Below are 16,212 nucleotides of genomic sequence, written 5' to 3'. Positions count from 1 at the left end.
TGATGTGAAATGATACAATTGTATTACCCAACTCAAACTGTTAGCATAATAGTCCTGCTAGAGTGCGTAATACCTTAACATTATATCTACTTCCCGGCCCCTCCAATGCACTAAAATGATTAAGATTCCCAAGTGTGAAATTGGAGTTCCTTTTCTTAAAGTAAAACCAACCTAATCATTGAAAATAAAATGATTTTACCATGACTTTGTATAAGAATGACAGGTACTAAGACTCATATTTTTATAATTCTTTATGTGTGTGTGTATATAAGCATTAACTTTAGAACTTGTCACTGTACTATTACTTATTTTTAATTATACTTCTTTGCTCACAAATCATTTTAGCCCTACTCTTTAAAAATTGCCTTTAGAGATGACCTGCCAGTCTGAAAATAACATGACCCCATTCTCTGCTGTCTTAGTTAACTTAACCAAACTCTAAGATACTCTACCTGATCATACATATTAATAATCAGATTTTACTTCATTTGACGAATACATTTCAGCAGTTTCTACAGTCAATTTAGCCACTAGGAAGGATGAGTTTCCATCACTGAGAAGAGGAAAGAGAAGACCTTCAAATTGAAGGTAATGTTCAGTCCCTTGACATCTGAACATTGATGACTCAACCATAGAATTCTTTAAACTCTGTGACGATTCATGACCCACATGAACTTCTAATAAAATAACACATATAATATTTTTCCAGAGTAGAACCTGCCTTTTGTCACCATTCACATTCTGGTAAGCTCTAAGTCCATTCCTGGCAGTAACAACCTTTAGGCCACATGAGCATGACATGTCAACATATCCATCCTTCACTGGACACCCTGATACCACTCCCAAAAGCACTATCTAGCCAATGGAGACCTACCACAGAAATGATCCATTTCACCTCCTGATAGTAGCCTCTCTAGTTACTGGAGCATATCGTACAAAAACACAAGAGATGTTCCAGAGATAAATCTCCCCATGTAGAAAAGAAAAAAATCAGCAAAAGTCAGGTAAAACTTTCACTGTTAGGACTCAGTTTAAATAATTCCTGTAACAATGATAAGAATGCATAACTGATATACTTGTCTGTGGAAGAAATGGTCTTAATAAGGTGACCATTAGTTAAAATACATGCAAACTCAGCACAGAGTCAGTCTAAGACTGCTTAGACTAAGCAGTCAGGACCTCTTCCTATTGAGAGAAAGTGCAACAAAAGAAATAAGGATGATGCATTTAAATTGTTGTTCCTTTCCACACCCCCACTGCCAGCTGGCTATTGACTTTTTCAGGGTTGGTTTTGTTCAGAATTTATCACATTCTTGACTAGGAAAATAGAAATAGCATATCTTACATGATGTTAGCATAAGTGCAGTCATAATAAGTGAGTACTAAGTGAATTAGCAACTACTCCAGTATTAGTTGGTGAAATGTACATTCTGGTTGAGCATATGAATGACCTACAATGTGGTTTACACTCAGGATGGAAAGGAATACGGAATATTTTTCTGGACACATGCAAGTTTGTGAGTAGCTGTATTGGTCACTTGAATAAATAATTTTAATTCCTGAGAGGATAAAAGCAGTTCCCCTCTAGTGCTGATATATTAAACCAGCTTAGCTGTTAATCGCTGTCATCCATTTTACTGATGAAGAAATTAACGGCAAGGCATTAGTTGACTGTCGGTCAGGGACAAAGTCTACAATAGACCCTGGCTACTCTAAGGCTCCTCATTGCTTTCCCCACTACTTCATGCTGCTTTTGGGTGCACAAAGTTATTAATACAATGTCATCCATGCTTATATATAGAAAGGTAATTTTCCACATCAATTCGGATCTAAAGAAAGAGGCCTATATACCACTTCAGTTATCTTTTAGCTTTGTGATCTGATTTCTTCAGAACAATTGAAACATTACACTGGTACAAAGACAAAGATATTAATTTAAAATTGAATTGTAATAAGTGATATTTAATGCTCATGTCTACTATGTGTTGGTTTGTGTCTTAGAAACTCAAATAGGCAGAGCCACTTTGATTCTATTGTGAAACTTCTGCTGTTTTTAATTTTTAGTCTTTTATTATTTCTTGCTCTTTTAATTTTCAAATACATATAAATATTCCTTTGCTAACTAGTTTCTTGGCAACAAAATACGTAGCACCTTTAGAAAAACAAAATTTCATCTCTGATGATAATGGCAGTGAATTACTGCAATAGATCAGAAGTCCAATCGTACCTAAAGATAGAAATCCTTTCAAATGAGGCAGGGGTGATATAAATTGCCAAAAGCCAAATATGTTTGCTTGTGTGAATAAAACAAGTACTCTTCAAAGTTTAGGTCCAGTGAGAGGAGCAATTCATCACGTGTAATCGCCTGTTTTCCCATAGGAGAAATACAGTACCTCCCCAATGACTGTTTCCCATTTCTCTGGATGATCTGGGGGAAGTGCAACAATGCCTTTTCCAGAGGCATTTGGCTTCTGCAATGCATTTATATTTGTTTCAAATGAATCAGAGCTGCTTTCTCTATCACTTTCCTTGCCATGGTGTGATGCATGGGAAGGGATGTATAACCATAAAGTCAGACCACCCTCAGGGATTTTCACAGCACACTGCTGACCAATCTAAATTGTGGATCTTTATTCATGAAAAAAGTTCCCTAAGGGAAAAGATACAGCTTTATGGCAGCCTGAACTATAATGGATGTTAATCTGGTATTGATAAATATACAGAGTGCGGGGGAAACAACTCACAGAGAATCCACTATAAGTTCTGTGGTTAGGCTTCATCCTTTATTAGGTAGTGAATAAAAGACAACTGATGCTTACAACTCCAATTTAAAAGACCATTTAAACAAAAATGGTTCCGTAGCGAAGTGAGGCAGAAGGGATCCAGGTATTTCTGAGTTTTCTCATATGGCTGATGGAGAAAATATGGCTGATTTGTTTGTTCCCAGCAAATCATTAAAGACAGTAATGCCTTGTGACCCAGGACCCTGTATATCCCACAGGCCCTGATTTCTGGTGGACTGGCTCATTCACTTTGGTGAAAATGGGGAAGAACAGCAAAAGCACGTTTCAGGGAGATTGCATTAATTAACACTAAGTTCTCTAACAGAAAGTGAGGCTGTATCAGTTGTAAAGGTTGTTGGATAGGGATTCAGGATGACTATGGAAAATCAAAATATTTGACATAGCAGAAAAGCGAAACTAAAGTTCAAAATGGTTAGAAGCTGGTCACATGAGATACACACAGAGTCCCAAACAACAAACTTATGGGCAACTATCCACCTGGCTGAACTAACAGGGTCTGTAGGTGAAAAAGGAAACACTTGCTAAAACCAGAGAATTGAGATGCTGGTAAATACAAAATCACCAGATACTTTCAAAAGCAAATGTTAATGCTAATCAATATATTTAACCAGAGAAGCATGGTTTGAAATTCTTTCTACCAGAATACTGATGGAACACATTTCCTTCCTTTCTTCCTTCCTTCCTTCCTTCCTTCCTTCCTTCCTTCCTTCCTTCCTTCCTTCCTTCCTTCCTTCCTCCCTCCCTCCCTCCCTCCCTCCCTCCCTCCCTTCCTTCCTCCCTTCCTTCCTTTTTTTTTGTTTTTGTTTTTGTTTTGGTTGGTTGTTTAACAAAAGATATATAAAGCCAACTGCTTTAAAGATTCATTTATATGACAAATTTCTATAGCTAGATGGTGGAGAAGAACTCCAAAAACCATGTATAATGTTGAGCACCAAGCACGCTATGGGTGTTTCTTAAATACAAAATGATAAATGCTGAATACCTATCTCTCAAGTGGTTTCCTCTTGATTCTTTATACCTCTCCAAGGGTTACAACACTTTAAGAGCAGTTTCAGGAAGGCCACACCCAATCCTTCCCTATATTTTTAAATAGTCTTTACAAAACCTTTTCAAAAATAGTTTTTTCTCTAAACCTAAATCATGTATGTTTTGTCATAATACTACGTTTGAATGTCATTTTTCTTATTAATGCAACAGACTGGCTGCATCAAACCCCACCATATTGATAGGTATATGTTAGCTTTCTATGGGAAAAAGCAAATAGCCTTTATCACAAATTAAAGGCACAGCTATTTTTATGCCATTTGTTACCAATTTAATGATAACATGTAACACTGGATGGTTATATAATTATGTCATATAGATTTTTTCTTTTTATAAGTTATTCTCTTACTCTTTCTAACATATATACAATATACATATATTTATATATACCCCTGATAAATCTTGTTTTAAAGGTAAAACATCAACTTCTTTCAGCCTGATGGTGAATATCAAAGGCTGTTAGTATTTCACAACTCCACTGGAGAAATAATTGTCGAGTGGAACTTACCAGTATTTTTTAACACTATGTCATTGGTGTGCAATTAACTCAGATTCATATTTCCTGTTGTTAATAACATTAAATATATATTAATTGTTTATATCATGTCAGCAGGAAATCTAAAAAACAAGAAAAACCCATAAAAATAGCTAATGCTTAATTCTACCATCATACTTAAAGCAGAAACCTTTGCCTAAGAAACAACCCTACTGGTATGATATAAAGGGGATACTGCAGAGATGTAATATTCTCTGTTTTTATTGGATATGTACTAAATTAAAGATCTTTACTTTGCATTATCATTCTAGGTTATGATCCTTCATCCTTGAAACAGAAGAGTTGTACTGATTTCTTTCTTAACACCCATGATGCATGGGTTTATCTATTTTCAGACAGAGGTTCATTATAAACACTTCCCTGTTTCCAGCAATATATCTTCAGGGTGGGAAGTTAGTACTTTGTAAGAAATCACCTTTATTAATACCTCCCCCATCTCTAAGCTTAGCTCTGCTGTATCTTCAAGCCATACAGGAGGGGAGAATGCTGACCAGGGAGACCTCCATGACACCACCTGTTGTATGTTTATTTTTTGACTGCTTATTGATATGAAATAGTTGTTCATTCTACCTTTGCAATTCTTTTAAACCTAGTGGCATAGATTGAGACACAGCACTATTGTTTTACAAGACATCTACTGTATCTACTTTTGTTGGGATAAATACCCAGTAATTGCTGTCATAGCAAGAGGACCAGCACGGGTAGTACTATTCACAGTGTTGCTTTTGTTTTTGTTTTTTTCCTTTTTTGTATGATTTAATCTACAGAGTAAATTATTTTATATACATTGGAACCAGTTAATGCCCTTAGACAATGTATAGTTGTTTCATAAAGCAGGAAAGACAATGCAGAGGGAAATAGGTGCCCAAAAGCACAGTCACAGAGGCTTCAGAAGTTCTAGATACCACTACAAATCAATGCTGGAGATCACTTCTAAAACAATCAACGTTCAAGAGGAATGCTTTAATTTGGAGAAAATACCACTCCCTCCCTCCCACCCCCATACCTCCCCCCCTTTTTTATAATCTTTTCAATTCACTATCAAAAGTCCTGGCTCTTCAGATATACTTTAAACTATAAATAAACACTGCATAGTTCTCTTTTGTTTGTTTTGTTTTTTGTTTTTTGAAAAATTATTGCAGTACAATTACTCCTATTTGGAATTCAGTAAGGAGCAAACAGCACAGGAGTGTGGGCGGTCCGAATGGGTCCAGGAGCTGGCCGCAGGAGTGCTGGAGGAAGCGCAGAAGTCTGGAACAGTGTTGCTGCTGGAGCAGTTCGAAGACTGAAGGGGGAACTCACTGCCACTGCTGCTGCAGCTGCTGCAGCTGCTAGAGGATTTGGTAGAATTCGTGGAGCCAATGGCTTTGAAGGTTCTTTTGAAAATACTAATTTTACCTGCAAGGGAGAAAAAGTATTGTAAAAGAACAACAGCTTTGGAATTTGTACTTAAAACCCAAAATGGTAGGGAGCTTTTAAAATATAGTGGTAAACAACTATAAAGAAAAAAGCTTCACACTTGTGAATTGACAACAAAGAAAATGGGAAGTATAGAACATTTTCCTTTTGGAAGAGTTGGAAGATACCTGAAAATGGCCAACCGGGAATGCTTGAAAAGTCCTCCAGAAAAGTACTCAGCAACCTTATTTTATTTTATGTTTGTTGAAAATTATGCTTTCAGAGGAAAGTATTCATCATGAGAAAATATAGAATATTTGTATCACCCTTTACACATACATTAACTATTAAAGAGCATACATTTCTAAAGAGATTTTTTAATGCTGTCAAATGCCATTCAACTATCCTAGTGTGTAACCTGGGTTACACAGAGAATGTTGTTTCCAATTGTATGAAGCACTATTCAAAATAAATAAAAACAATAAAATTCCAATTTCAAAAGAGAAATTTTAAAAACAACGAAAAATTCCTTTTCTCTGCTAAAATTTGACACGTTCCACTTTTTCTTTGTGCAAATGGTAACCACATTTTCTCAATCCTTCTCTACAAAGCCAGTTCATTCTCTGGCTAGTAACATCAGTAAAATACCTGTTCTCACTGAGAGAATGTTCCCATTTGTGGAGTCAGTAACATAGTGATAGTGAAGAAGGAGGGTTTATATACTAATAGCAACACAATTCTGACTACTCTGTTTATTTAAAAACCATTCACTTGATTGTCAAAAGCTGCATCTATGCTGGACAGAGATAGCATTCAGGGTTATGACTAGTGGTGCTGAGGCACTGTGCAGAATTCTGCACCTCCCAATCCAGCTAAAATTGTGTCTTTACAGAAAAGTAAAGTAACTTCACATTTTAAACTTTTATTTTAAGTTCAAGGGTTCATATACAGGTTCGTTATATAGGTAAACTTGTGTCATGGCTTGTTGTACAGATTATTTCATCCCCCAAAATTGAGAAGGAACTTCTCCCTAACTCATTCTATGAGGCCAGCATCATCCTGATACCAAAACCTGGCAGAGACACAACAAAAAAGAAAACTTCAGGCCAATATCCTTGATGAACATCGATGCAAAACTCAACAAAATACTGGTAAACCAAATCTAGCAGCACATCAGAAAGCTTATCCACCACGATCAATTAGGCTTCTTCTCTGGGATGAGAGGTTGGTTCAACATATGCAAATCAATAAATGTGATTCATCACGTAAACAGAACTAAAGACAAAAACACACTGATTATCTCAATGGATGCAGAAAAGGCTTTCAATACAATTCAACACCCCTTCATGATAAAACTCTCAATAAACTAGGTACTGAAGGAACATATCTCAAAATAATAAGAGCCATGTATGACAAACCCACAGCCAACATCATACCGTACGGGCAAAAGCTGGAAGCATTACCCTTGAAAATCGGCACAAGACAAGGTGTCCTCTCTCACCACTCCTATTCAACACAGTATTGCAAGCCCTGGCCAGGACAATCAGGCGAGAGAAGAACATAAACAGCATCCAGATAGGAAGAGAGGAAGTCAAACTATCCCTGTTTGCAGACAAAATGATCCTATATCTAGAAAAATCTATAGTCTTGCCCCAAAAGATCCTTAAGCTCATAAACAACTTCAGTAAAGTTTCAGGATACAAAATTAAAATAACTTCATTTGAACAAAAATGGGCAATGCTACTAAACCAACAGGACAGCTTGTACTGGGGTCTCATAATAGATAATTGCAGTTTTCCTTTAGTTGTGTTTTCATGTGTCAGCAGCACATAATAGCATCAAATAGTAATAAGATCTATTTTGAATAAATGTTTCAAAATGCACGATTTAACTTATATTATAGATCAGTTGTTTTTAACTTTTCATTGAGCTCTGAGTCTCTCTGATGAAAGCTAACGTCACTTCAATCAGAAACAAACTAACAAAACAAAACAATATTGATGTTCATCAATATTCATCTACAATGTCAAGATGTTTCACACAGGTTTCCTCTAAAGTCCCACCAAAATATCCAGGTCAGGACATTGTAATAGTATACTTACTAATATAAAAAGCTTATTTGCAGTCATGGGAGAGGAATTATCTACAAAGTATTTCCTGGGTTTTATGGAATGTCCTTGAATGAATAATTAAATAAAATAAGCTACACTTTGAGACTGTTATTCAAAATGCAAAATTGTTGAGGATACCAACAATACCAATACTTTGTCTCTTAAACATATTAAAAAATATATACATGAATTTGTTTCTTCCTGACCTTCTTTCCAAAAGTACTAACTTATATCAAGACCAGATTTCATGGGTTTACTTACTTGACTCAAAAGAGTTTGGTTTTTCTCTTTTCCCTATGATCTATGATAAACCTGAGCTCAACTCAAAAAGGTAAAGTGTACTGGGCTGTGGTTAAAGGTGGCAAAGTGCTGGAACAAATCAAGAAACCAATAATTCCATTCGGGAATAAATGCTGGACTCTTGCCAAATGACACTCACCCCCAGTGGATGTGCTGTCTTCTGTAGTTTGTTGTAAGGACTGTATTTAGGTTTCGGGGGCTTCCCAGCAGCTCTGTCTTTGTGCCTTCTACTGCTAATGTGCTATTAAAAGTAATTTAAAATGACAGCTTTAAAAAAGTCATCTCCAAAAACCTGTCACAAATATTGCTTTAACCTGGGGAAAGATACTCATTATTTCATGCAAGTTTCAGAAAGACAAAAATAAAAGATCATGCACTTTTGTCCTGAGATTCTGATGCCTTGAGGATATATATATTTTATGCTATCCATATATATATATATATATATATAGTTTTTTTGAGACAGAATCTCGCAATGTCACCCAGGCTGGAGTGCAGTTGCATGATCTCAGTTCACTGCAACTTCCACCTCCTGGGTTCAAGCAATTCTCTGCCTCAGCCTCCCAAGTAGCTGAGATTACAGGTGCCCGCCACCATGCACAGCTAATTCTTTGCATTTTTAGTAGAGATGGGGTTTCACTATCTTGGCCAGGCTGGTCTTGAACTCTTAACCTCTTGATCCACCTGCCTCAGCCTCCCAAAGTGCTGGGATTACAGGCGTGAGCGACTGTGCCCGGCCTATTTTAGTATATTTTTAAACAAATAGTAGTGTCTTTTATTTTTTTTTAATTTCCTAGCTTTTCTTCTTATCACTGCACACATCTCTTTTTCTTTTTCTTTTCTTTTTTTTTTTTTTTTTTGAAAACCATTTACAAAGGAAAGGAATGTCTAAAGGAATTTTACATGCAAATAAACAAAGATGCCCAGGAACAAATGAATTTATTTCCATACTAATGTTTATCCTCACATTTGTACAGTCAAATGTCAAACCCTTAAATTCTAAAGATAAATAACTAAGGTGCATAAAATCAGTAAAATATTGTACATATGTATAAAACAAAACACAACATGAGGGCTGGACCTTCAGTTGGCAACGTATAAATGATCGCTTTGGAAGGCTATTCATAGTAAAAATGAATACAACATGATTAGTCATCCCTTTTGCAGGTGGCTGCAAGATCTAAACATACAGTACAACACCATATAATAAAACACATAAAATAAAAGAATAGCTCAGTATAAAATTAGTTGCAGCACGTAAATATCTAAACAAATAAAAATGGAATACTGCAAATTGACCTTTCAAGAAAATCAACACTTTTGAGTGGAAAATCTGGTAGAGAAAAGATCTGATATCCCTTCTCCACCCACTCTTCATATACAAGAATAGTAAAAACTCACTGCCAACAATTTCTGAAAGGCTCTAGAATCTAATACATTTTCGTATTTCCTTAAGCAACTAAAATAAGCATAAATAAATCAGAACAGTGAAGGTAAGATAAGTGGGTTAACAGATGGGCAGATGGAGGGATGGATGAATAGATGGGTGGATGGGACAGAAAGACAGAAATAAAAACGAAGGAAGCACACACATCCTGCTTATAAGGCTGTCCCTTGTTGGTTTTCACTCCTAGAATACTTGCTGCTTACCTGTTTAAGTTGTGTTTCCGAGTTGACGTGCACATCACAGATTTCACAGTGAAATGTTTTATTTTGGAGGCCTGTATTTCCTTTATTAACAGGTCCTTTGCCTTTCACTCCTGCCCTAGGAAAGGCTTTGATAGTGCCACTTCCATTCCGGGCTTCCAGCATGGTTTTGTGCTTAGTACCTGTCAAGAATATTGAAAGGAAGGAAGGAAAGGAGGGAGGAAAGAAGGGAGGGAGAGAAGGAGGTAGGATGGGAGGAAAAAAAAATCTTAGCTAGTATATACCTTTAAGAAACAGTACAATAACAAAATTTGATGGCTCATTTTAGTGCAGCTTTTCCTGGCATTATGGGCAGAAGTATATACGTGATACAGCAGACTGTAACAATGTGCTTTCATCGCTTTACATAATGTTATTAAATTATTCATTTTTTCTAATGCTCCACATTACAAACAAGTGCCATTAGTATAGTAATGAAACTTTAGAGTCCTGAGGGGAAATTAAATGGGTGTGACTTCATTTCATTTCCTCTTGATACTAACAAGACATAAATGATACCTGACGAGGAAGAGTCATTTAGTTGCTAAAGGTATAGCTGGAGGTGATGTGTAACAAGTGTAATCAGTTTAAACATGGTGTGTTTATAGAAGTGGCACTAATTAAATACCCACTTTCTAAAAAAAATACAAACAAGCTTTCTTGGCTATGTATTTTAAGTTCAGAGAGAGAGAGTAATAGTATAAAGATCTTAATGACTCTGAAAAACAAATCCATTTTAGAAAAGTAAAGCCCACACTGGTGGGCTATATAAACAAATGACCAAGAAGATGAGGGATGAACTGATAACCCAAGCATATACACGATGGATAACTGCTTCTTTTTAATAAACAAATAACATCTTCAGGCCTTCACACATTATTCATGTAACTCTAATTGTCAACCATTAACAACATTTGTGTTTTGTTTTCTTGAGATCATTGTAGTTACATACTGTTCATAATGGCAGTTTTCTCTCAAAATTTTGCTCAAAATTTCTTTTTTCTTAGAGTTGATAAGTATTCTTCATTTTTTTTTCACTTGGTCATGTGTTTTTTTCTGTGACATTTTCTTTTATAATCATTTGTGTTCTTTCTGCCATTCTGATTTTAGAAATATTTGGTAGTAGTTTCCCCTGCCTACTTGTACGTATTAGACTGTACATTCTGCAACCATTAAAGAAATGATTCTTAACTTCTGAGTTACAGGCCAGCTTCCCAGACACTAAGTATTAATGAGGAAACATGTTGTGAAGGACACTCGAGGTCACTGCAGATGACATTATATTAAGTAAGGGACAGTAAATACATTAAACAGGTTTCTAGCCACATGTTTCCCTTCTTCAAAATGATTACTTTTTACTGAGTCCAATATAAAAAGTATTCATTCTTACAACCTAGATGGCCTATTTTAAATATCCATATTCTTATCCATTCTTATTAAAATGTTCCTATTTTAACACATTAGAGAAAGGAAAAAGTCAATCTCTCGCAGGAAGATTGGAGGAATTGAAACGTGGAGCCAGAGAACTGCTCCAACGTAATGACCGTGATGCTTCACGGGAGCTTATTTTCAGTCACCTCCTTTGCAATATAGTGAGCACAAATGCTTTCCACTGCAGGTGCAAATGACATAAGTGGGAGCTGAAGATGACATAAGTGGGAGGAGGGCAAAGAAAAAAAGAAGTCCTAGGGAGCAAGAAACAAAATATGTAGATGATTATGAAAACTTCTTTATCCGAACAGATGATTTTATACAATTTTTTTTTCTATGCAGCTTCTTCAGTGACACTGAGAAACATTAGCAGGGCTAATTTAGTTTATGAATGCCTAAGAAGTTAGTAGGAGATTGACTGTCATCCTGATTTTCTTGAGGCATTCCAGATTCACTTTTCGTTAATATCGTCTCTGATTGGTAGCTGGTGTTTCATAGGTGGAAGCTGAATGGGTCCAAATACTATTTTAACTTATTCAATAATATTTAAGTCGTTTATGTTGATTGGGAAGGAAAAAAGCCAGGCATAGGTGACTTGTCTCAGCATTGAGTATTAAGTGTTCAGGAGATAATGGAAAATTTAAGAGATTTGGCCCCAATAGTATGGCTCAGCAATAGCAGGCAAAGATTCAGAAAATATGGTGCTTCTTAGAATATCCTTGGCAAGCTAAGACCCATCTATGTCATGTTTCTAGAGGAAGAATAGAAATGGGACATATGTGAACATTTTAGAAACACCCATCTTTTCAGAGTCATTGGGTTGTTAGAATTATTATTTAAGTATAGTCTCTTCATAGAAGCTAGAAAAGATAGGACAATTAAATATACCCACATGTTATAAACATACACTTATACACACATGCACATGCACACACACACAGGTATACATATGATTACAAATGTGGCAACATTGGGAAAGGGAACTTCAGCTAGTAGCTTTGACTCTAGCATTACTACTCACCATTAAATGGAGTAGAACTGTCACACAGTGTAACCTTATACATTTAGTAACATATTGTCAGTCATAATTGAATAACTATTAGATAGTTTTATAAGATCTTAAAGCTTCAATAGGCAGTAAGGGTAGCAAAACACAGCTAAAATTTAGTAAAATGTATTCTTAATTATAAAGCATTTACATTTATGAGATAATATGTGCAATAATATAAACATAATATTAGAAGAACCCCTTTGTATTAAATCTGTAATACGTTTCAGATACTATGCTAAATTTTTTACCTACTCATAGCTATCCTATGAGTTAGGTGCTATTATTATCCGCATTTAGGAGATAATAAACTGAGACTCAGAAAGACTAAGTTACTAGCTTGTGGTCACAAAGAAGCATTACTGGATGCCCTTGGCAGGAAGAAAGTAAATTTCTAGCTAAGTTCCTTAGAAATCCACTAACAATTTCTAAGCCACCTGAATTCAGTTACACACAAATCTTTAATTTTCAATTTTGTTAATACTGTCTTTTCTAAACTTGGAATTTGAGTCTATAATTCTCCGTCCATCCCTACCCCCACCCCTTGCTTTGTCTCATAATGCTCTTTTTACTGAGCAGAGTGCCACAAACGGTGACATTTTGCAAGGATGTGGCGCTGTGTGGCTGGTGGTCTCCTCTGGCTTCAACATCATGTAAACATCTTGCAAGGCTGTCCCTTCTTTTGTGATGGCCCAGCTAGGCAGTCACAAGTCTACTTCTGTGCTACACTCTTTCCTCTGAGGAGAGACTCTGAAAGGAGCTAAGTGGACTGTTTTTCCCTTACCACTTTTAAAAGGCTGACAAATACCTTCACTTGAAGCTTCATGATTTCTGAAAGGTGAAATCATACTCCAAACACAGTCTAAATTCAGCACAGCATAAGGCTCCAAGAAATCGTATATATATATTGCTTTCTGCTTAATTGTTTCTTTTGGAGTATTTGGGGGAAAGATACATATTATGCTTTTATCTGTAAAAATCAAGTTAATATGGGGGCAAGGGACTAGCCTTCCCTTTTGTTTCCCATCATTCTTACAATTCCTCATTTTAGCTGACTTTCAAGTTTGGTACTGGCATAAAGGAAAGATAGGTAAACAGGAAAACTGGCAAATGACTAAAAAATTAAATAAGTCATACATTAGAAATAATTTATTAGGTCATAAGAAAAATTTAAAAAACAAATTAAGAAAAAAAGCCCCTAATTCCACCAACTAGAGGTATATCAAAATATTAATAATAGTTATCATGTACCAGTCTTTTATATTCTATTTGTACATGTGCATTTTAAAAAGTTGGGATAAGTTAGCTAAAGTGGCTTTGCATAAAACTTCTGTGAAATTATATATATATACTTTTAGAAATGCACATGATTTTTAATGACAGCATAGACTTGTAATACACAGAGATGATATATTTAACCATTATCTAATATTAGACATTTGTATTATTTCCTTTTATTTCTCTATATAATTATGTTGTAATGAGCATCCTACTCATTAAATCTTTTATCACATTTTTGATTGTTTCCTTGGGATAGCTTTTCATAAGTGGTATTATAGGGACAAAGAATATAACTATTTTTAAGTCTCTCGATTCAAACTGCCAAATTATTTTCTAAAAATTACAAAGAAAGTTTCAGAGGAGTTTACTTTATAGGGAAATCTAGTTGGCATAGTCTAAAAATTTTGCCCCTCTCTAAAATAAATTTGAATACCTTTAAGTTTAGTTTTTCAGAAGGCTCATTAAATACTATTTAATAGCATTTGACTAGATTTTTAACAAACTCATACAATTGCCAGCAATAATTTAGTTACCATCATATTGACAAGCTCAATGATTCAGCTTATAAATAGGCAGTAAAGTGGTCATAGTCAGTCTCCATACAAACAGCAAAATGTAAAGGTGTTTTTTTTTTTTTTTTTTTTTTTTGCTAAGGTGTTTATTTGTGATATTTGGTATAATAGCATTATAACTCTGGTGTGTCCTAAGGAAGGAAAACACTCTCAAATCTACATACCTGGAATGTGTAATTAGCATCAAACACCTCCATGTGTTCTTTTTAAATCTCTAAATATCAAGTTAACCTTTTATTATGTTGACCTCCTATATAGTATGGATTTTCCATGTTAATTTTTTCCTAGAGAAGAAAGCTTTGGTTTACATTATTAGAATATCAAAAAACATTAAGCACCTGGAATGGCATCTAGGTATCAGGTGACCAAATATTGCCCCAAATGAGAAAAAAAAAAAAAAAAAAAAAAATTCTATCATTTCTGTTAGTTCCACGGTTGAAAGTAATTTGCTGATTTACCAGTAATATATCCAAAGTCCAATTTGGAAAGGTGAAAATAGAGACAAAGAAAACAAGAAGTCTAAAACAGAGAAAAAAATAAACATGCTTTTTTCAGAAATGGCCCTGGAGGGAAAGCTCTGAAGTCATTATGGGATAAGAGACAAGCCACACAATGGACCCTGTGACCAAAGGAAACCCAGGGAAGAGCTCTGCAGGCTGAGGGACCCAATAGGCAGAATACATGGCTTATCTGATAGTGGAGACAAATGTGTGAAATCAATATAGCAGCAAGCCTTGAAATTCCAGCCTGTGAAGAGAAATATCGTCGACATCCAGAAAGCTTTCTTTATCCATAACGCCCTGAAAGTGTGACTAGAGGAAACACTATGTCTCTCCCATGCTTCTCCAGACACACACTGAAAAATCTTTATATGCACCCATTTCTTCTCCTTAAAAACGAGGCCCTTCCTTAAGGCCATGGAAAACACCACATTGCTTTTATAGCCATTCCCCCAAGAAAGCCTAGCAAAAGGTCTTAAACTTAGTAACATGCAACAATTAAGTAAATGGACAAATTAATCACACTTCCACAGTATAAATGCAACATAATGTTGTCTTATTTATAAAAGCAGTGCTCTTGTTTGCTTTTAGTGTAAACTAGTTTTATTTATTTTTTATTTTGTTAATGAAAGCAACAGATGTTCTTGGCAGAAAATTCAAAGAGCACAGAAGTACATAAAGTAAAAAGCAAAAGCCTGCCCACCTATCAACTTTAAGCTCCAAGTCCTCAGTAGTAACACACTTTCACATGTATACTTTCAGAAATGTTTTAAATATCAGTGATTTTATATGAGGTATAGATGGGAAAAATGACACAGGTTGAACATTTCACTGTTTTGCACATGAAACCTCATTTAACAAGAATAGTCATGTAAAACAACACAGCCAGAAAATGCATCTTGACACATTTCTGAAGTCACTCATTCTGGTTTTAATCAGTGAGAAGTCACCAGATGTGAAATTAGTAAACCCTAAATGCTCACGGTGATGTAAAAATTGTTTTATTAGGTAATATACCTCAAATCATTTACTATCACGATCCCCCAAACATATTATTTATGAATTATAGCTCTAGTACATAGAAACTTTTGTGATGATAAAAAGATTCTATATCTATACAAATGTATGGCTAATATGGTAGCCATTAGCCATGTGTAGCTCTTAACCACTTGAGATGAGGGCACCGCAACAGAGAAATGGGACTGGCAATTAATTTCAATTTAAATAGCCACCTGAGGCTAGTGGCTGCCATTTTACATAGTACAACTCTAATATTCAAATACGCCCTGTATGGCCGTGTGGAGCACAGGGAGTTTTGAAGCTGTTTTCTTAATCATTTGTAGAAAGTTTAAAGAAGTTACAACAGAAGAATTGTGATAGATGAGTATCTATCTTTATTTTCAATTAAAGGGAAGCCTTATCATTACCCTAGAAGATATTGAACAGAAGTGGCAAACAATCTTTGAGCCTTAATAGCAATA

General features: G+C 35.4%; 1 protein-coding gene across 2 annotated transcripts in view; it reads right to left on the bottom strand.

Moving 5' to 3' along the window:
- Positions 1-5,502: 5,502 nt before the first annotated feature.
- ZNF385D (zinc finger protein 385D) overlaps positions 5,503-16,212 on the bottom strand; it is a 360,213-nt gene continuing 349,503 nt past the window's right edge. Inside the window, exons 6-8 of one of the 2 annotated variants that reach the window (XM_030933306.1) lie at positions 9,864-10,042; positions 8,353-8,454; positions 5,503-5,802 (exon numbers count right to left, since the gene is read on the bottom strand). In XM_030933306.1, coding sequence (XP_030789166.1) covers positions 5,569-5,802; positions 8,353-8,454; positions 9,864-10,042 — 515 coding nt within the window. In that variant the 3' untranslated portion in view covers positions 5,503-5,568. The remainder of the gene's footprint in view (positions 5,803-8,352; positions 8,455-9,863; positions 10,043-16,212) is intronic. The other variant, XM_030933313.1, reaches the window with a different exon arrangement.

Source organism: Rhinopithecus roxellana, chromosome 1 (assembly GCF_007565055.1).
Source record: "Rhinopithecus roxellana isolate Shanxi Qingling chromosome 1, ASM756505v1, whole genome shotgun sequence".
Lineage (NCBI taxonomy): Eukaryota > Metazoa > Chordata > Mammalia > Primates > Cercopithecidae > Rhinopithecus > Rhinopithecus roxellana.
Note: the sequence above shows the minus strand (reverse complement) of the source record. Positions and strands in the feature narration are given on the sequence as shown.